The following is a 22,741-nucleotide window of genomic DNA, read 5'->3' as shown; positions in this document are numbered from 1 at the left end:
TATGCGCTGCTCTCATGCATCTGTTGGGATTCGGCTGAAGAAAGGTTTGTGTTCTTAAACATTTAGTGTTTAAATCAATGCAACCCGTTCAGGCAATCTTAGATTTTTTATTTATTTATTTTTTATTATGTATTATGGCTCAATATTTGTTAAATGTAACAGTGTAATACTTAATTTACCATTAATGAACATTATTATTTATGAGTAAAGCGAATCTACACATGAGTAACAGAAAATGTGTGGCTCATTTAGCTCTCTTTGTCAGTTTATGGTAAACACGAATTCTCTCAATGGCAAGTAGTGATGGAGAAACTGAGCCTTTTGAAACTCCGAGTCAATTGAACCAAACACTTCAAAATGATTCATTGATTCAAAGCGTTCGAACTACCGCCGTCTGACGTCACGTGCTGCTGGTCAAAACAGTGTAAATGCAACGAGAAACAAAGCATAATGACAACTGTGATTATTAAAATAGTGTAATATATTAAATGTTTTTATTACAATACCAAATATAAATAATAAATATTAAGTGCCTGTGTTATATGTGTTATATGTATTATTTTATTACATTTTAGGGCTATTAAGTTTTTAGTCTAATTGTCTTACCAGTGAACTGAACTACTGAACTAGAGCTGATTGAGATGCACACAGAGATTTAGTTTGGATATATTTTTCTTTCTGTTAATTATTCTCATCCTAAACAGGACAAACACGCGGAAAAACTCCTGGTGAAGCGACTGAGATCCACATGACACTATTATAAAGATGGCGTTTATTAAAGAGGAGAGTGAAGACATTAGGATTGAAGAAGTATTCAGTGTGAAACAAGAAGAAAATGAGGAACAAACAGGTTGGTTTTCTTTTGAACATTTTTGAATAAAGTAAATGTTAGTTGTAAACTTTTCAGTTGTTGTCTATAAGGGATTTTTTTCTTCTCATCTTTATCAAACCAGTCTTGGAGCACTCATTATTCATTGAATCAAGCTATAATTAAGAAAAAAAAACATTAGCAAAGACAACAAGATAATAAAACATTTATCCCGCTGACACAGCTTGGTAAAGTTACAATAACTTTATAACAAACTTCAACATAGTAGATGTTTTGAATCAAACTGTCTGAATATTTCAAAGCAACACAAACAGTTCCGATCAAAAACACAAATTGTGCACTAAATAAACATCTGTTGTGACTTTCACATCTTCCATTGAGTCCAGATGTAAATGTAGCATCTTAAAGGGGGCCTGTTATGCTCTCTTTTACAAGATGTTATATAAGTCTCAGGTGTTCCCAGAATGTGTCTGTGAAGTTTCAGCTCTAAAAACCCCATAGATCATTTATTATAGCATGCTGTAATTGCCTTTGAGTGGAAGTTAAAACATGAGGTTGTCGCTCATGTATCTTTAAATGCAAATGAGCTGCTGCTCCCTACCCCACTTTTCCAGAAGAGGGATGTGCCTTTACAGCTCGTGCCTCAGATACTGTGACAAAAAACGTAAAAAAAAAAATCAGTTTGGTTTTAATTATCACCTCTACTACGTTCACGTTGCATTGCAGGTCTTCATCATCATGAAAGATTATTATATGCATGCGTTTTAAAACCATATCAGTCTAAACTTCGGATATATGGTTTTCTGAGTGCACACATCCGAAGCACGCGCACAGAAAGCTGGATGTCAGACGGCAGATCCTGTGATTATTAAATGAAGTTCTTTTCTATAGCGCTTAAACTGTAAAAAACACAAGAGTTCAGAAACACTGTCTCAAGATTCACACCAGTAATGTTTTTTTCTAAGGCATGTTTATAAAAGCTACTTAAATGTCCTAGTTGAACTAAGGCTTAATCCTGGCTTAATCTAATGGAGAGCTTGTGACGTACTTGCTACAATCTGATTTAAGAACAAATGGTGCAACAACATAAAGTACAGAGTTAGTTACAAACTAAGTAGCAGTTACTAACCTTTGTGTGGATTATACTTACTAATTGAAGTAAGAACTTAAAAATGGCTGGTGCAACCTAGTACTCCAAAGGTGCTCAATTTTTGTGATAGAATTCAAAAAGACTTATATTTTCATGTTATATTTTTATTAGTCTGGTATGTCTTATATGCCTACCACTGCTAGCTAGAACAAGTTTGTAAGGACTACTAGCTTAGAAATTGAAGTGATTTTATCAGTCAGACGGTGACAGCTGATATTAAAGTCAACTTTAATTATTGACTTGGCGAAATGCAGAAGGTTTAATTCATAAAGACGTTTAAAAAATGATTCTGTCCAGTTTTACAGCCTAATTTAAGTAATGATAACTATTTAGCATGTTTAAATGTCCCCTTTAAAAAGTTTAGGAGTCAGGAAGGAAAATAATCCGCCCACTTTGGTGGATTGTCATGTTCAAAATACAACTAACTTGAAGAGTTGTGCAGCTTTTTTTTCAGGTTGTAAGGAAATATCAAACTGAGTATCATTGCCATAACAGTAAAAACTAATGAAAAAGTGTATGTAAGGAGAAAAGCAGAGGACCCAATACTGAGCCTTGTGGCACTCCACACTTGTTTGATGAGACATCTTCATTCAGACAAATGTGGTAGCAGTCAGGCAGATAAGACCTAAACCATGCTAATGCTTGTCCACTAATGCCAACATAATTATCAAGGTAAGCAAGAGAATGTTGTGGTCTATCCTGACTGAAGAACAGTTTCTCTTTAAAACTGAACATAGTTGAGAGGACACTATTTTTCAAATATTTTAGACATGACTGGCTGATTTGGAATTGGCCCATAATAAACCAGTTCTCTTGGGTCAAGTGGTAAAGGGTTTGATAACCTCCAGCTTTCTTAGACTGTCTTGCTTTTTAGGATGTGTCCTAAAGAAAGCAAACAGTTAACAAAATTAAGAGATTCTGAGATGAGGTAACTCCACTTTCAGTAGCTTATTAGGTATAGGATCTAGCATACATGTTGGCTTTTATGCAGTATTTTGATGTCTGTTCTTTGGCGCTATTAAAATGGTGTTAATTTGCGTTTTTTTTTTTTGCTTTAGACCTAATGGCACTGAAAGAAGAAAGTCAAGAATTGAATGAAAATGAAGAGAAAGATTGGTGTGATCTCATGACTGGAGAAAAATCCACAGAGACTGAAAAGACTTCATCACTAAAAAGAAAAGTTCAGAAAGACATATCTAACAATTATTGCATCTGCCATCAGTGTGGAAAGAGTATTACTAAAAAAAAAAACCTTACTGTCCACATGAGAACTCACAGCGGAGAGAAGCCTTTCACCTGCCAACAGTGTGGACAGAGATTTGCCCGCAAAGAAAACCTTACAGCCCATATGAGAATCCACACTGGAGAGAAGCCTTACACCTGCCAACAGTGTGGACAGAGTTTTGCATATAAAGGAAACCTTAATTCCCATATGAGGCTTCACAGTGGAGAGAAGCCTCACACCTGCAAACTGTGTGGGAAGAGCTACTCACAAAAATATCTTAAGAATCACATGAGAATTCACACTGGAGAGAAGCCTTTCATATGCTCTCAGTGTGGAAAGAGTTTCAGATGTAAAGTAAACCTTAATCAGCACATGAAGATTCACTTGAGAGTAAACAGTTTTACATGCCATCAGTGTGGTAGGAATTTCACAGACAGCAATCGCCTTAAGAATCATGTAATAACTCACACTAGAAAGAAGCCTCACATGTGCAATCACTGTGGAAAGACTTTTATAACTGAATCAATCCTTGAGGTTCACATAAGAGTTCACACTGGAGAGAAGCCTTTCACCTGTCCTCACTGTGGAAAAAGTTTCATACATAAAGGAAACCTTAACATTCACGTGAGACTTCACACTGGAGAGAAGCCTTATACATGTCTTAAATGTGAGGAGAGTTTCAGATATCAAAGAGACCTGAAACAGCATTTGCAAACTCATTCCTGAAATCAACTGTAGTGTTCTGTATGTGGTAAGAGGTTTACTAAATACATCGGTTTCAGAAATCACTTGCATATTCACTCTGGATGATGACATTTAATTTAGTAAAAAGTGTAATAAAAATCATAAAACTTACAGATTTTGTCATCTCACTTACATGAAAAGTCATGCAGATGTGAGACCCTTTAATTTACTACATTTTTGATGCTGATAGAATCCTGAAACAAGTATCCTCAAAACTCATCTTTGATCACCAAAATTACATATTTAAATGTTTTTTCCTTGAAAAAAATTATTCCTGCCTTAAAACAGCTCTCTACAACAGTAACAGTAACTCTACAACCTTGCCTCATTTAATTCTCATTGCTGCAGGTTCGGTGGTTGGTGAAGTCTACTGTGACAAAGCTGGGTCAGTAGATTCAAAGCCATCATCAAAAAACAGCAGGCAATAGTCAAACCAGGATGGGCAAACCCAACAATCAGTTCGTAGTCAAACAGGATGGGGTTGGCAACAGAATTTTGGGAAATAGCGTTCTAGTGAAGTGGATAAGAGAGGCAGCTGTGGAGACAATTAAGATTCTGCTGTAAAACAGCCCTAAAAGACTCAGGTCAGTTCAGATCAATAACATTGTGACTGACTGTCATCAATTTGAAACAAGGTCAATTCAATAAACAATAAACAGTTTTACAAAAGACAGCAATGTAGTTATTCAGTTCATTGTTGATTCAATTCAGTTCAGATACCAGTGTTGATGTTGCAAGAATTAGAAGAATGCAATTTGAAGATGAGAACGATTTTTAAGATAAGACATGTCCACTCATAATAGTAAGCATGTTATTGTTGCATAAACTTTACATTGTAGCAACTAGTCAAACTGGTGCCAGACTAAAATGTATGTTATGAAATGAGATTGGAGTAAAAACATGAAGCCTAATGGTAAATTTATACATGTACGACATGAGGATGTTTTTATCTTCGATAATAAAAAACAGCATGATATAAAAGTAGGCTAGTGTGAGTGTTTACTCTAATATGGTGAATATTATAATGTTTAGACCCGTGTTTACTGTTAAATACGGTGTTTGTGGATATCTGCTCAAACGTAGATATGTATAATGTGGTAACAATAATGTTTCATAGTTTGGAGCGGCTCAATCACTAAAGTACATATTCTCTGCATGTGCTGTGAGTTTGAGTCACTTGCGCTGTGCGTTTGAAAAGCAAAACGCGCCAAACATTAGGCTTCATGTTTTTACTTGCTCCAATCTCATTTCATAACGTCATAACTAGGGGTGCATGATATATCGGCCGCCGATAAAATATCGGCCGATATGGTCATATTTTTTACACATCGGTATCGTTCCGATGTCAAAATAGGGCCGATGTGAACAGGCCGATATTTGACGTGTGAAGTTAAAGATGAAGTTGACGATGCTGACTCGCGATCTTAGCAGTAGTGAATGTGCCTAAGAGAAATACACATTTCATACAGATGACATAAGCAGAGAACAGTCTGTTTTCTTTCGTTTTGAATTGCTCTGTTTAAAAATAGATGTTTCAAGCTTTCTATATATGTCTTAGGTCTGTGAGGCAGGTAGGTTTCGGTTCATTTGAGACGCGCTTCAGTTCACGCGCCGTCGCCTCCATGTCCTGATTAAATATTTTCTAATATTTACTTCTTATTTATTTTTGATGAAACATTGATCAAAATTAAGATACAATTAATACAAAACGAAATTAAATTTAAAGACAGGCTTTGTGCTTTCTGTTTGAGGTCTCTGTGAAAGTTTTAAAGCGGCTTTTAGTGCTGCTTTCAGACGTGCGTAACAGAGAACTGTCCCAGCAGTTGTTAACGCAGTCCAGTGCGACGTATGTTTTTTCCCTCTTCATGACACATTTTGATTGATCGTTTTTTGACTCGTATTGCATATTTGATACCCGTTCGAATTTGATTTTTCTCATAAGTGACAGCACTAGGGATGCAACGGTACACGGTAAAATACCGGACCGTTCGGTCAGCCCTGCACGGGACAATCTACCCTCGTGTCCCGCGGTACTTCGGTTTTGCCATTGAGTTCGCGCTGATCCTTTTAGTTTTTGCTTTAGGCGCCGTTCACATATCGCGCCTAAAAACGCGTAGAAAACGCTAAGCGCGCCGCGTTCTCCTTTTTCCAAAGCGCTAGGGCGGTTGCGCTCCGGATGCGTCTGTCGTTGCTAAAGCAACCATCAGCTGCGCTCTGGTTGGTTCTTGTCACGTGACCTACGGTGCGCTTGCGGCATTCTGAAAGGTTGAGAATTTTCTCCACTGCTGGGACATCGTTAGTGCCAACCGGTCTCGCCTTGCACCCGACATTGTTGATAGACTCATATTTTTGCACAAGAATCTCTCAATAGTGGATGAGTAAATAACATTGCACTTTGTATCCTGAATGCAGTATTTTTTTTATTATATTATTTTGCTCTGGTTTTTTTATTTTATTCAAAGCACAAGCTAATTTATGTTTGTTAAAGGTAAAAGTGCACTTTTTCTTTCACATTGATCACTTCATATACCAGTTATCAAGGTTTGGAATTGGGATCCACTTGAATATTTTGAAGTGTGTTTGTTTACATTTTGTATTTCATATAAGTGATAGCTGAAGAGCTTGTATTACTTAGTGTTGTTCAGTACAGACTAGAGTGTTAATTTATTCCATACATTGATGTTCTTCCTACTGTGACATTCTGTTTATGCTCATAAGAAAAATAAAACATATTTTTGGGATGAAATAGCAGTCTCTTTCTGCACAAAACACGTACCGAAACCGAACCGAGACCGTGGCCCAAAAACCGAGGTACGGACCGTACCGTGGGCTATCTGTACCGTTGCACCCCTAGACAGCACGTGTGATTTGTGGATTACTGATAAGCGCGAGTGGAGAAACAGGCGTTTTATTTATTCATTCTCAGTGTTGAGAAACGTAGCCTTCATGTGTTACGTTATTGTGTTAATAATAACTAAAGTAGCCTACCTAATTATGTTACATATTTATTTTGTATGAAAACTAGCGCGTTCATTACTTATGGATTAAAAAGTAGGCTACCGTTGTATCAGTGCTGCGCGAGCTCTCTCTCACAAACACGGACGTGCGCACACAGAGAGAGAAGATAATTGTAAAATGAAAAATTGACGGGCTAAGTTTAAATTTTGTTCTTGCTTGTTTTTTTTCTATCAAAATGTCAGAAAGCATTTTGTATTATCCATCCGTGTTTTTAAAATTCGTTAAATGACGGACGTTTTACTGTTAACACAGCCCATATGCCGGATTCGTCTTATAGCCTACTTGTTATTATTTTTAGAATAAGTGATTCGTTATGCTATTATTGGACTCCTGTCTATTCATTGTCAACTGTTTTCTATAAATATGTTTGTATTGGCTAACATTTATTCAGCCAATGCATGTCCTGTTTAAAATGTGCAATGTTCAAATGCAAAGAGTCACAAATAGAATCCCTTTTCCCTGTGGTATTTAGTATCATATTTGGATATTGGAATAATAAATGAAGTAGCCTATCTTAATTGTACACAATGTTCCTGTTTTTTTTTTTTTTTTTCTAAGGGTTTCTTAATTTTAGACAAGTTAATCAGCACACATTATATGCAATGCAATATAATGCATGTGTGACATATTTTGCATACAGGTAAAGGTGCCCAATATCAGTCATTTCTAAAGTAAAAAAAAAAAAAAAAATAGCTTTGGAAAATAGCTCTTTATTTGATAATCATTAAAATTTGTTTTCTATACAGAGATATCGACATCGGCAAATATCGGTATCGGCCATAACAGCAATATTAATATCGGTTATCGGTATCTGCCACAATTTTCACATCGGTGCATCCCTAGTCATAACGAATGGAAAATTTTGAAGTAACATATGATAATCCATAGGCCATATTTTTCTCTAGTGCAGTGTTACTGAAGTCATGTCATGTTTCCATGTCTGTCATGTGATTCCCTGTTAGTCATGTGATCCTGCCATGTGTTCCCTTGTCTGATGTGTCATGTTGTCATTGTTTCATTGTTCACAGGTGTCCCTTGTCTTGTCATTAGTCTGTGCATTTAAGCCCTCATGTTTGCCATGTGTCTTTGTCAAGTACTGTTTTCTGTAATCTGCTGTTGTGTAAGTTCATGTCTTTATTTTTTGTTTTCATGCCACGGCATGTTTTTGTTTCATGTTTTTTATTTGTAATAAACTGCACTTGGGTTCTTTACAACTTGCCTCTGGTGGATCACTTGAACCCAGCAGTTGCCCTCCTTTGTCTTCATCAAGACAACCTCACCATTGAGGATTATGTTGAGTTCACGCGCATAGGTTTAGTTACCTATGATCATGCGCGTGAACTCGACAATCGATTACTATGGACTTCGACCAAAAACAGGATGTAAATACAGGTATTTGCGCTGGCTGAAATAACATCATTTTTATTCATATCTTTCACATCTACTGCAGTCAGATTTACCGTGTTCACTCTGAAGGAATCACTCAACATGGCTGGGCACTTGTAATGACACATCAAGGATGTTAAGAGGCTAAAAGCAGGTTTAAAACTTGCCCCATTTAAGTCAACAGGGTGCAAATTTTAAAAAGAGGATAACACAGTGTAGGCAACACCGATTTTTGTCGTTGTTCTCTGTACTGACAGCACTCCAAATTTACAAAAAAATGTAAAAAAATGCCCTTTAAAGGGCAATGAGAAAACAAGTGCAAATAGAACTAGAGTGCTACACAAGAGCTAACCCTGCAAACAAGCCTGCACTGGCCCTTCACTTAGGTCTAGCCTAAGGGCCCCCAGCGGGCTGCCAGCGCAGGGCCCATGAGAATTTGCTCATTGGCAAAACGTTGGCCCCTTAGCGCTGGCCCTGCACGGGCAGCCCTCACTTAGCACCCAGGAAGCCCTCACTAAGCCCACACCGGGCCCACACTATTAATCTACAACAATAAATCTGTCTTAAGTCTTTGGGAAAAACAATTATTCTATACATCTGAAATGGATGCAGTTAACCACTTAACTAATATCTTTATTGTCAAAAATGTACAGTAGTCAAAGGGATTTCAAAATAATGTATTTATTAATTACAAAATATAAAACATTCAATTCAGGTTAATACAGGTTAAAGGATTAGTTCACCTCAAAATGAACATTTCCTGACTATTCACTCACCCCAATGCCATCCAAGATGTTCTTGTCTTTCTTTCTTCAGTGGAAAAGAAATTAAGTTTAATTTTGAGGAAAACATTTCAGGATTTTTCTCCACACAATTGGCTTCAACGCCAACCAGAATGTTGAAGTTTAAATCAATGCCGTTTCAAAGGGCTCTGAAGTGCTTCAAAGGTCTCTGCACGATCCCAGTTAAGAAATGGGGTCTTATCTGGCGAAACAGTCAGTCATTTTCAAAAAATAAATAAAAAATTATATACTTTTTAACCACAATTGTTCGTCTTGTGCTGGTGTGCCACGTATTACGTCATCACGTTGGAAAGGTCACAAGTCACGTCATCTTTCTAAGTTATTTGTCTGTGTACTCTGGTTCAAAAAGGTAGGGAAGGGCGAAAAATTCCATCTCATTTTCTCTTCCAACTTCAAAATCGTCCAATATCTTTGTTTTTATTTATTATTATTTTCTTCTCTTTTTTTCGTGACCTTTTCAACGTGATGACGTAATACGTGGCACATCGCAGACCAGCACAAGACGAACAACTGTGGTGAAAAAGTATATATATATATATATATATATATATATATATATATATATATATATATATTTTTTTTTTTTTTTTTTTTTTTAAATGACTGACCGTTTCGCCAGATAAGACCCCATTTCTCAGCTGGGATCGTGCAGAGCCCTTTGAAGCACTTCAGAGCCCTTTGAAACGGCATTTATTTAAACTTTCTGGTTGCCGTTGAAGCCAATTGTGTGGAGAAAAATCCTGAAATGTTTTCCTCAAAATTAAACTTAATTTATTTTCCACTGAAGAAAGAAAGACATGAACATCTTGGATGGCATTGGGGTGAGAGAATTAAAGGAAATGTTCATTTTGAGGTGAACTAATCCTTAAATAAAGCTAATTTAACACTCTGAAAGGGACTAAAAATTCTCTATACAAATCAATTAATTCAAATAAACAAAAATAAAAAATACCAAATTATTACTTTGAGCTTTGCCAATGAATAATTAGCACATTAAACATTTTCAGCAAAGGTCACTCTTCCCCCGAGGTCTCTTGACCAGTCAGCAGACGGTGGTAGCGCTCCTTTCGTCCACCCGCTCTGTCTCTTGAATTCTGCTAGTATTCTCCTAGCTGCAACTTGGACATTACACCCACCGATGGTTCCTAGATAGGCAGTCTAACAGGAAGGAAAATACACAAATTAAAAAGTGATTTGCACTGGTAAAAAATTAGGTTCAGGACAAAATATTTTTCAGAGCTTTCAGTCAGTGAAAAGTACAGTTCTAGTTATGGCAGATAGTCAGGTGCAATTGCACTGTTGCCAGTTTGGGGACAGTAGGTTCTCTTACTTCGGACCCCCCCTGGTGACTATTTCTCAAAAGCAATTTCTTTGAAATTTCTCTGCGACACTTTGTTGAGAAGCTACAGTTGTTAGAACAGCGCCACTAGTTGATCATGGATCACAATGGGTCAATTCCCAGGCAAGGGACTGTAGATACACTATATGAACAAAGTATGTGGACCCATTGACTTGGTTCCCCCTTTGCAGTTGCAACAACTTTCACAAATACTCTTGTGGATGTTTGAGCATAAAATTCCACTGACACCCCACAATCTTGTGAAAATCCTTCCCAGAAGAGTGAAAGTTGTTGCAACTGCAAAGGGGGGGACCATGTCCATGTTAATGCATATGGATTTTAATGGCATGCCATTGAAGTTCTTGAGGGTGTAATAGCATACTTTTGTCCATATAGTGTATGTAATTTCTGTCTTGAGAAGAGCTACTGTTGACATACCAAATCTTTCCGACATTGATGATCTTCCATTTTTTGCTCCAAGATATCCATGTCCTGGTAGCTTTGGAGGGATAATATGACGTCATCAGGCAACGTGACCTCTTTTGTGCTCGATCGAGAGATATTTGCTACTTTTCTCTCCAGCATAGTCAGCCTGTCCTTAATCTCCTCTAGTGTACTGACTAAATATCTATCAATACCTGAAAAGGAAGAAAACAATTAAAACTGAGCACAGAGTTTTAGCAGAATAATAGGCCAACTATAAACTCACAATAGGGGTCTAAAAACAGTGTACCCCTAGAGTCCAGTATTGTACAGCATTTTGGCTACGTTCAGACTGCAGGCCAAAGTGACCCAAATCCGAACAGCACTAGTCACATGGAATCCGCTCATTTCCAGGTCGGATTTGGGCCACTTTCATATGTGGTCCAATTCCGTTACAGGTCGGATTTAAAAAAAAAAAAGAAGCGACCTCAGTCTGGACAGTCAAATTGGAATTCATGCGACTCTGACGTCATTCTAGATTGATCATAGTCACAATTTTGCGCTAGCGGGAATGAGAACAGCGGGTAAGAGCAAATTTAACTGTCTTTCTCCTCCCCCTCGTTATTATTTGCTTAAATTCTTTCTTCCACCTGAAATCAATCTAAAAACAAAACCGTAGATGCTAGCGCTAACCTCTGTGGCCTCCATGTTTACTTCCGCACGATTTACATCATATTACTCTTTTGCGCATGTGGACCACATTTTAAAAATAATGTGAACAGTCAGTCAGTCAGTCAGTCAAAAAAATAAATAATAAAATCGGATCTGGCAATAATTCAGAATTGAGCATTAAGGCCTGCAGTCTGAACGTAGCCTTTGTGGCTTTCTTTGTCACTTTCTCTGTACTATAATGCTAAATATACACATATACATGATATCGAATGTTGTTAAAATACTACTGTATCTGTAATAGGTAAAAATAATGAAATAGGCTAATGAATAGAGATGCACAGATTGACCGGAATTGGACGATTTTCCCGTGATCGGCCATGACCGGCGACCGGCCGGTCAGTCCATATGCCAATTTTATGCCGGTCAAATGCACTCATGACTACCATCGTGCAACATCAGCATCACAGCAGTTTCACACCGGCAGCAGGAGCAGCACGTGAGCGTCAAGCAGGTTAGAAATTGGTTAGAAAAAATGAAATCAGAATCGGCTAAAATCGGTATCGGCAGGTCAAACTGAATGAAAAACCGGAAATCAAAATCGGCCTAGAAAGTTGTAATCTGTGCATCTCTACTAATGAAACAATAAAATCCACAGACAATACATTACAGACAAAATCCTAATATTATTAGGTAATGTAAGGTCTAGCCTAATAAGAAAGAAATGGATACTAATATTGGGTTCTTCTTTCAAGAACCAATTCTCAATGAATAACCATCATTACAAGATGTAAGAGTAAATGCAAGAGTAAAAAAAATACTTTTGCTTCCAAGGCTAGAGAGGAGTAAGCCTTTTTACAGTCTACTAAACATACCTGCTGATAGAGAGTGCCTCACAGGAAGGAGGAAGCTGCAAGTGATGGACGGCTTGCAGGTGGAAGGTGACTCACTGGTTGAAGGTGGCTCGCTGGTGGAAGGCGGCTCGCTGGTTGAAAGTGACTCGCTGGTGGAAGGCGGCTCGCTGGTGGAAGTTGACTCACTGGTTGAAGGTGGCTCGCTGGTGGAAGGCGGCTCGCTGGTTGAAAGTGACTCGCTGGTGGAAGGCGGCTCGCTGGTGGAAGTTGACTCACTGGTTGAAGGTGGCTCTCAGGTGAAAGTTGACTCACTGGTTGAAGGTGGCTCTCAGGTGAAAGTTGACTCACTGGTTGAAGGTGGCTCGCTGGTGGAAGGTGGCTCGCTGGTGGAAGGTGACTTGCTGGTGGAAGGGGACTCGCTGGTGGAAGGTGGCTTGGAGACAGAGTAACCAGAGAGTTATGACCAGAAGGTGGCAAACCCATGGGTGGTGGTGGAACTGGTGGCTGGTGTACGACTGCAGCTGTGACCGTTTGTGACTGTCTCTGCCGTTTCAGTGGAGCAGGGTCAGGCTCAAAATCAATGTAGCGTTTGGTAGGTCTGCACAAAATGAGGAGAAACAATCCAAGAATGCATTTTAACACGCATAAACAGCTGGCTAATACTAAATAACTGGCTCAAATAACTGACTCATACTATTTTAGATATAGTAATAGTTTGCTTTCAGGATCTTGTTCACAACATTTATAACTAAGAATGCACCAGTACTATAATTTATGTTTAATATTTAACCTAATTTGCATAAATGTAGTAGACAGTAAAGCAATAGAACAACACTTACTGTCTTGACCGCTGACTGCGATCTAGTTCTTCAGGTTCACTGGCTACAATTAAACTTGTTTCTGCCATTTTGGCTTTATATCTTGCCTTTTCATAATCCACTGTAAGAAACAAAATAAATGTCAATAGGTATTTCATCTATTCACATTTTCCTTGACACCTTTCATGCAATGCTCAGTTTAAATTATTTTCAATTCTGGGAGAAAAAAAAAAAAAATCTACCTGCTGTGCCCAAAACACAGATTTCATACGCTTTCCAAGTCTCTCCAGGAACTTCATGCATCAACAAAGCTGCCTTGTGTTTACCAGGGTCAGTATAAGGTGGCCATAGAGTTATGGAAGAGTCATCATTAAGCCATTTGCTGCTCACAACAGGGTGGGAATTATGTAATTTTAGGGGCAAGGCCATTTGGCCTTAACCTTTTTTTTTTTTTTTTAGGGGCACCAAGGCCATATGACAGGGCACAAAGGCCATCGTACAATTCGATGGTTTTCCCATTCAGATTGATACCATAACATCCTAATTTGGAATAAGACATGGATTATGACTTTTTTAATAAAAAAAAAACATTTTTTAATGAGAGAGAGAGAGAGCGCCATTACATCCAGAAGGTATACACCCTCACACAACTATAGAAACAACATAAATGCCAATAAAAGCATTCAGAAACAACACAAATGCCAATAAAAGCATTCAGAAACAACACAAATGCCAATAAATTAATAATTTCCTGCATTGTCGAACGCTCTTCTTCATGCGTTTCAAATATGGACTATAATGTTCAGTTGAGCGCCCTCAGGCTGCTGGTATGAATTGAAAACACAGCACATCAGTATACAGCGCTCATAATGATTACATCGACGCATTTGGCTATAAATTCAATAAAATATTATTCCTGTCAATAGAAATCTGATGTAAACTGAGAATATATCAATATTTCTCCAAATCTGCACACTTTTGAGCTAAAAGCCGTGAGAGACGTTGTTTTGTGAATCGCTTTCATGACGACAGCACAGGAGTTTTTTATGAATGGGAGCGTCTGACGCTCATAATTCATATTAAAGGTATCGACTCATTTTTGCATTTCATAACTCCTGACACAAATTAAGACATACCTGTCAATATAAATTTCTCAGAATACAATAGTGGTCAAATACTGAAACGTGAGTCTTATATATTTTTAATGATGTAAGTTATAGTTTGTCAAGGTAATAACATTAAATCTTATAGTAACTTTGAACTATTTAAAAAAAAACAAGTTACTAGCAAATAGATTTTGATATTTTTAGGTCAAACCGTTCTTGCCTGTCAGTCATATAATGCAGGTCTATGGTCACGGTCTCAAAGAGCAGCCATCCACAGAGTCCAAATTAAAACAATTCCCCATCGTAAGTACACATTGATGGCCTAAGACACGAAACGAGCGATATTTATATCGTTTTTACCTCTTATAACACAGCGACGTCCAAGTGATCTGAGGGCGCCCGCGCTTCCTGCTGTGTGACATGTGCGCAGACTGGTGCATAGATAAACATATAGATTTCGCCTTGGCTACGGCAGTTCATGAACTAATGCCGTAGCCAAGGCGAAATCTAGTGTATATATCTATGCACCAGTGTCGACAACAGAGTGTCGTTCTTCTGTTGGTGCTGACGTTACATGCTTCTTGCACTGCTGTTTTGATGCGTGAGATCATCGATGTGATTATGACACTGCACCTGCGCGAATCCACAAACTAATTGAAGTTCAGAGACTACTTGGGTGGAACTTGGACAGGGCCAGGGCACACAGGCCACTGTGGCCGTACGATGATTTTTTTTTCACGGGGCATGAAGGCCAAAGTGTAGGGCAACGGCGGCCATGGCCGCGGCATAATTCCCACCCTGGCTCACAATAACCACTGAGTAATCTGGGAACTCCACAATGTTGTACAGGGCCATCTCGCTGGTGGAGGGTGGCTCGCTGGTGGAAGACATTTACATATACAAAAAAAAAAAGAAGAAACATTTTTTGACAAAACTCTACTTCCAACTGACATTTTTTGGCCTTCAAATGTCTTAAAAACCCTCCAACTACCTCAAATTTGGGACCTCTATAATTATAAAACCCTGGTTACACATTATACAAATTAAATCAAGTTATTTTGTGTTCTGCACAATAAAGAAATTAATACAGGTTTGAAACAACATTTCAGTGAGTAAATAATGACATTTGACATTTTTGGGTGAACTATCCCTTTAAGGACAAGCGGCAGCATGTTTAATATTAGGATGCTGTCATTCTGACTTGTATGCTCTTGTGATGGCCCCGATGCAGCCACACATCAGGGAGCGGTAATGTTGCGCACGCACATGCATACACTTATTATTCATATGTTCTTGTAATTTATTATGCACATTCTTTAGTATTTCGTTTTATTCTCTCAATAGTTTCTGTTTATATATTTATTTGGCAATAAGACTCAAACACGGTTTATTTCTCATTAAGATATTTATTTGCGTTGTAGTACATCACTGACTGATTGAAGTGCACACAATTTAGTTGGTGTTGTGCAGTACACGCATCTATTAATATTACTTTCTTTGAGTTTAACTTACCATTGTGTTGCTGAGGAGTGGATGACTGGAGCTTCGGATGGTTCGGCTAGTTCCGAAAAGACTATGAAGATGGTGGGCTACAAGCCATAGACTTTGATTGTATAAACGGAACCTTAGAAATTAAATGGTTAAGATGCTTTCTAGCAAACAGTAATAGCTTCTGGTATTGTGTCCCCAGGGAATTGTTTAAAAAAATCGGAGGTATTGATTTACTTTTGCGCTGTGATTTTGATATTCCAAAACTTCCTTTAAAGCTGTCTGCATTCCATTCACAAGTTTTGTTATTTTGGAAACTATTGTACAAGCACAATTTTTACTCCCCATGGTGTTCCCATCTGGAATTGCAGATTCATCCTCTTTATCTTTTGAAGATTTTGGTACAAAATTTAATTTTCAGTGCAATCGTAAACATTTTGATATGGTTATACAAAGCATCCCTTCTGCCTTCCTTTTGATGGCAAAAAATGCACTACCTAATTTGCTCAACCCTCCTCTTCTCCCATCATTGATGATTGCTGGTCATCAGTTCTGTAGTAGGACTTTGCAAAACAAAGTGTTCCATCATCTCTTTACTCTGACATTATACCCAATGCAATGTAGCCGAAATGCAGCTTCTCTTATCTTCAATCATTCTTCTCTGAAGAAACTGCGCACATATTTTTTAAAGTTACCTTTATCACCAAAAGTTAAAGAGCTTCACTTCAAAGTCATGAATGACATTTATCCTTCAAGAGAGCTCCTCTCACGTAGATTTAACTTTGATCTAACCAACTGTATATTCTGTGATGAGGAAATAGAGACCACGGATCATTTGTTTTTCTTTTGCCCTTATAGTAACACATTTTGGTGTGACATGTATGATTGGCTGGAGCCTTATCTCCAGGATCTCTCCAGTTTCACCAGAGATAATATCACATTTGGAATTATATTGAAGGACAAAAACTGTGAACTGCTTCTAAACACTTTAATTATCTCAGGTAAATTTTTCATCCACAAATGTAAATGGATAAAAACACAGCCTCTTTTTTCTGTCTTCAAAAGAGAATTTGCATTGTACTACAAGTCCTTGTTGTTCATGAAGAAGAAAACAGCAAAAAAACTTCTTAATCTTATCGATGCCTTAAAATTAATTGAAACCCCTTAAACTGTTGTTTTTATTTTATTTTCCTTTGTCATTTTATTTTTTATTTTTTTTATTTTTTACTTTTGTTTAATTTCCTCTTCCTAAGTTGTATATTATTTTACGTGCTCCGTTTCCTGTTAGAAATTGTATTTTTGTGCATTCTGACTAAGCCAGTTATTGTTGTAAATTTTGTGCATTCTGTCTAATAAAAAAAAAAAAAAAAAAATTTAAAGAACAAACTAAAAAAAAAAAAGGTTCGGCTAGTTCCGGTTGTGGTCCGCGTGAATTAAGGGCACGGCATGCCGCCTCGACCGCTATTTTTGTTCCGCTTGCCGCTACCAACCAGCAGATTAACTGTGGGGGGGGGGGTTCTCGAATGTTTGTGTTTGTATTTTCTTTCCTAATTGCTTGTTCTTTCCTTAGATTTATTATTTGTGTTAAAATTATGTACTTAATTATAGTGTAATTATTTAACTGACCTTGGTATTGATTTTGTTGTTGTATTCGTGAAGTTGTTGTTTTTGTCTTCCCTTATGTGTTAATGTGGACTAGTCCATTTGTATAAATGTGTCCCTGATTGTTTAACTTGGAGATCAGTTTAGTTTGTCTTTACATGTACTCAGTTGTTTGAGTTTAGTTTGTTCTGTTGATCTCTTTTATAGGCCTAAACATTTGTTTTGATGATTTGGACTTTGTTTCCTTTTTGAAACCTTTGTATATGATTTTTTTTGGAATTCAGTAAAATATATTTTTGGAACATATTTCTATGATCCTCCTTCCTTGACTGCATGGTCCCTCACAGCTCTATAAACAGCCACTCATCCAGTTTTCTCTCAAATGTTTTCTGCTAAAATGGCGTTTTTCGGGGACTAATATAGGTTAAGGCCGCGCCCCCTTGGCGGGCTCTGACGTGTAATGGCGTGATGCTAGCTCATTGGCGCACACGTCAGAGGCGCCCGCGCCATTGGATGTACAGTTGCCGCAGTGCTGCAGCACGGCCAATGAGTGAGCCAGACACTCACTGTGCTAGCTGTGCTGTGCAGCTGCAAAAATGCGTTTTACATTATAGGCTTCAGTAAATCGAGGAAAAGGAGTTTCCCCGCTGCAATACTCGTTCCCTACTCTCAGGGAACTGAGGCTACGATAGTAACCGAGTAGATTTCTCTCAAATGTTTACTTTCACTTTAGACATATCAAATAACCAACTGAATGCACTGTAGCACGATATTTTTTTCAAAAGCAGATCGTGGAGCCATTTTAATCGTCCACAATCAAACATTGTGTGCTCAGAGCACAGCCGTTAGACGAACGTAGTTATAACTTAAGAACTTTTTTCCTTAGACTTTAGCAGTTTACTGTGACAATCTGACGCAGTAACATACAGAATATGGTAAACGGGGTAAAAAGGACAATATTTAGCCTATATAAGCTAACTAACGTTAGTTAATTGACAACCTAACATTACTCCGTTGTCGTTCGACAAAAACATATGGTCTGGATTAAAAAAAACAACAATAGGTACCGAAATACAATCCTAGCAGAACACACACACTATGACAAATATTTACTGTTAACGATAATACTCAATTTACAATTAAAACTCACCTCAGAGTCAGGAGAATTCCACTGTAAAGGCAGAAACAACCGTTAGGAAGGCGGCAGGGCGGCAAGTGACGACTGCAGCCTGTAGCGCGATGACGTTGAATAATCAAATTACGTAGTTGGTGTTCGACGCATGCGCGGAATTACTTATTTAATGTAATTTAATCTGTAATGCCGAGTTAAAGATAGAAAAATAGATACTTAAATAGATATTTCATTAGACAAATTATATTAATTATTATTAATTATTCAATGCAGGAAGGTTTCTTCAAGCATCTCGGAGACGTTCCGCAGTTGTTCTGGATTTAGTTTATCTCAGTTTTTTCTGTTTAACCACAGATCAGATCATCCCTGCTGTTGTCAGACTCCTTGTGCATACAGAAATCTCACGGGATTATTACAATTAATGGCAAAAAGAATGTTTGGAAATGTAAACTGATATTTCCCATTGACACTCTACAGCAAAAAATACAAATAACTGACTTTTTTTTTTTTTTACTTTTGCACAGTTCTGTAGGCTATATGGGCTGGCCCACAATGGGCCATCATGGGCTTAATGTGGGCAGCCCGCTCGCCTGGGCAAGCCCGCACTGGGCCTGTTTAGATTTGATTTTGGCAAAACAAATATTGCATCACAATAAGTGTAATTGTGATTGTCAAAACATTTGGTAACTAAATAGAATTTTATGAAGTTTAGTGACAACATGTTACAATGTTTACATTGTACAGTGACTGGTAGGATACAGTTTTTATTATTGCTTGACAAAAGTTTCAAGATTTCAATTCCATTCTTGTGATTTGATTCCGATTTTGATTCAATATTGACTAATTTGGATACATGTTTATTACAGCATGCATGTTTGCGATGACGTAAGATGCACGCAAACGCACCAGGGTTCGACAGAATCAAGTTGAGTGTGAAACCAGACCAACACTCAGAACAATCTCGCTCAGGCTCGGACCACAACAAACGAGCCCAGTGTGAAAGCACCCTTAGACAACCAAACACAACACAGAGAGTTTTTAAATGATCTGCCCAATTTGAGGAATACTGTACCTTTGTGTAATTCCTGAAACAGTTCCTCTTCAAAGCAGGATTCTAAAATACAGAATTTTGTAACTGTTGTTATGTTTGTCAAATCCAGCCATCTCCTTTACCGCCTCAATGACCTTCATAAAGTTTCTTGGTTTTATTGCATCCTCTAGAGCAGTGGTTCCCAAACCTGTCCTGAAGGACCCCCAACACTGCACGTTTTCTTTGTCTCCCTAATCAAACACACCTGATTCAACTCATCAGCTCATTAACCCATGTGATAATGAGCTGATGAGTTGAATCAGGTGTGTTTGATTAGGGAGACAAAGAAAACGTGCAGTGTTGGGGGTCCTTCAGGACAGGTTTGGGAACCACTGCTCTAGAGAATGGATTGAGGACTTTCTGCTCAAAGTCTGTAAGAAATGTCCAAGTTGGCGGGTTTTTTGACGTATATAGTCATGCTTTGATGCATCATGACCATGTTTGCTGTAAAGAGACTCTGCAAACCATAGCAGGCAAATGTCGTTGCGAACAATTCCTGAAATCCTGTCATCATGCATACAACTTAACATTTTAACCACGCCATCTTCAGTGCTAGAGCACACAGATTTTACCACTGCTGCAAGGCCAAGAACTCGCTTTCTCCCATGATGTTCATTGTCTCCTGGTTTGGAGGAACACCTCTTCATGTGTCTCCACAACTCGGGCCATAAAAACATCCCCTTGCAGTGGACACAGTACTTCTTTTTTTTTTCTTTTTTTTGTAGTCACCTTTAGCCTTTCGCTTCACTTTGAGTGAACCAGATCTATAGAACCTCATTGTTGTGCATGAAGTTTTGTCTTCTGAAGTTTTATCAGTTGAAGTTTTATCGTTTGATCTTCCAATAGTGTTGACTGGTGTTATAGTGTCAACAGATAGTGATATATGCGTAGGGTTATCTGAATCTGTATCTGATTCGGAGTCTGGAATACATTCTGGATCTTGTTCTTCATCAGAATCTCCACTTGTGTCAGTTTCCTCCTGATTTAAAATACAAGGAAAACAAAACATAAGGTATGTGTATCTTTGTAATTGTGAAATTTACTAACATTTTCCAATAAATTAACAATGTTTCCCTTGAGTTTGGTGAGTTTGGTCTTGTTCAAAAGGCAAACAATTTCAAAAACAGGAATCAGGTACATCCTTTTATATAAAGCACAACAAGAAGGTGAATCCCTTGTAACCTCAAACAAGGCTAGATGCTGACTGACTGTGATTTAAATGACAGTCCCACCCAATACTTTATGCATAATTATGATTAATTCTATCATCGTTACTGTATGAATTTCTTTACTGAACACAAAGGATGATATTTTGAAGAATGTTTGTAACTAAACAGTTCTATGGCACTGTTGACTTCCAATTTATGGAAAGTCAATGATGCCCCAGAACAGTTTGGTTGCAAACATTCTTCAAAATATGTGTTTAGCAGAACAGAGAATTAAAACAAAACAACTTGAGGGTGATTAAATGACAATATAAATTTTTAGGTGGAATATCCCTTTAAGAATACAACAATATAGTGATTAAGATCATTTTACTTTACAGAAAACTTTCATTTTATAGGAAAAAAAACACAATTCATGTTTAATTCATACTGGAAGCCGGAGGGCGCCCTTGGACAGAAAGTCAGAATACCATTATGGTTAAGTGCATGCACCGGAATGGGATAAATTAATTATTCTGGCCTAGTCCCAGAGAAGATATTCACAAGCTCTCAATAAACGCTCTGTACAGATAGACAAGGCTTCATGGAGGTATATCGAAGAGCAGTTTAGATGAACAGGAATTTGTTCTTTAAAAATACTTATTGCTCGTGTTATTGTTTGTGAATGTATATCCAGATTTATTTTCAGAAGTGTGTTTCTCTGTTATGTGGTGTTTACATTAGGTTTTTAGTTAATATAAAACCCAATAGAACCACACTGGAATACATTCAGGCAAGGGTCAACTGAAAGATCGAATCGTGTTCTGTAAACAAATGTATTTTTTTCTCTCTAAATGTCAGTTTGGGGCATGTTGTTACATGTGTTGTAAATGTTACAAATTGACAAAATGTATTTACTTCAAAATTATTGGCCACAAATAAAAAAAACAAATTGTTACCTTTAATGGATTAAAAGGATTTTTTTTAACTTCCTGCCTTTTTCATCTCAACCAGAGAGGCCGTTCTAAATTCTTGGTCATATCAATGTGATTGAGAATGTAATTATATATTTTTGAAGTTATAAATAAAAAAAAAATTAAAGTTATGAAGAAATAAATGTTTCATTGTCATATTTTGTCATGCTTTTTGTGTTCTACTTTATGTGTCCACTCCTTTGTGTGCACATCCACCCTGTCATCTTGGTATTTTAAAATGATATTTAAAATAATAATTCAATCATACCTATATAATCCAATGTGTTCAATAGCTAGGTGTGGGGGGAATAACATGCAAACAAAAAACTGCGTCCAAATATCAAATTTTTCTCCAAATAAGAAAAAATACATGTCTGAATTATATGAGTTTCTTTAAAAACACAAGGTTTACATAAAATATTTTATGCATTTATAATTTAAAAACAAACAAATAACCCTGTTTAGGAAAGGGACATCATACCTTTCAGAAAGTTTAATTTGCATCTTAATATTGCAATGAAAACGTATTTAACAGTAATGTATATGTCCATGACAGGGTGGCCATATCTTATGGTTTATGCTCCGAAAAATGGCCCATTATTATCTAAAAAAATGCATGGGAGATCAGATAATATATTTATTATAGTGCTTGAGTGTCTACTATTTATGACATGACATAAAGCGAATGGTAAATTAAAATCAAAATGTGTGAGTATTGTGAGGGTTGAAAGGCACTCAATGGTGATATTGACCCAAATGTATTTAATTGTATTTCTTTATATTTTCTTTATTCTTGTGCTTTGATGCTTTTCTGTTGTCTAATTAAGACATTTCATATTTTGTACAAGGACATTTCTGGTTGTTTGTTTTGTTCAATAAAGTACTGTTACTGATACTGTTAAAAAATACTGTTTTGCTTTTTAGACACATCTAACACTTTTTATTT

General features: G+C 37.3%; 1 protein-coding gene across 2 annotated transcripts; it reads left to right on the top strand.

The window, feature by feature from the left end:
* Positions 1–3: 3 nt before the first annotated feature.
* Positions 4–4,613, top strand: LOC311081458 (uncharacterized protein). Of its 2 annotated transcripts, XM_084111996.1 has the most exons (4): positions 4–44; positions 705–850; positions 3,038–3,955; positions 4,297–4,613. In XM_084111996.1, the coding sequence occupies exons 2-3, from the start codon at positions 766–768 to the stop codon at positions 3,928–3,930; spliced, it is 978 nt and encodes a 325-aa protein (XP_083968122.1). In that variant the 5' UTR covers positions 4–44; positions 705–765; the 3' UTR covers positions 3,931–3,955; positions 4,297–4,613. The 2 variants fall into 2 exon arrangements, with proteins under 2 accessions (XP_083968122.1, XP_083968121.1); XM_084111995.1 differs by lacking the exon at positions 4,297–4,613 and having other exon boundaries at positions 6–44; positions 3,038–4,057.
* Positions 4,614–22,741: the final 18,128 nt, after the last annotated feature.

Source organism: Abramis brama, assembly GCF_963993115.1.
Source record: "Abramis brama genome assembly, chromosome: 4".
In the NCBI taxonomy this organism is placed as follows: Eukaryota; Metazoa; Chordata; class Actinopteri; order Cypriniformes; family Leuciscidae; genus Abramis; species Abramis brama.
This window is presented reverse-complemented; position numbering and strand designations above follow the sequence as displayed.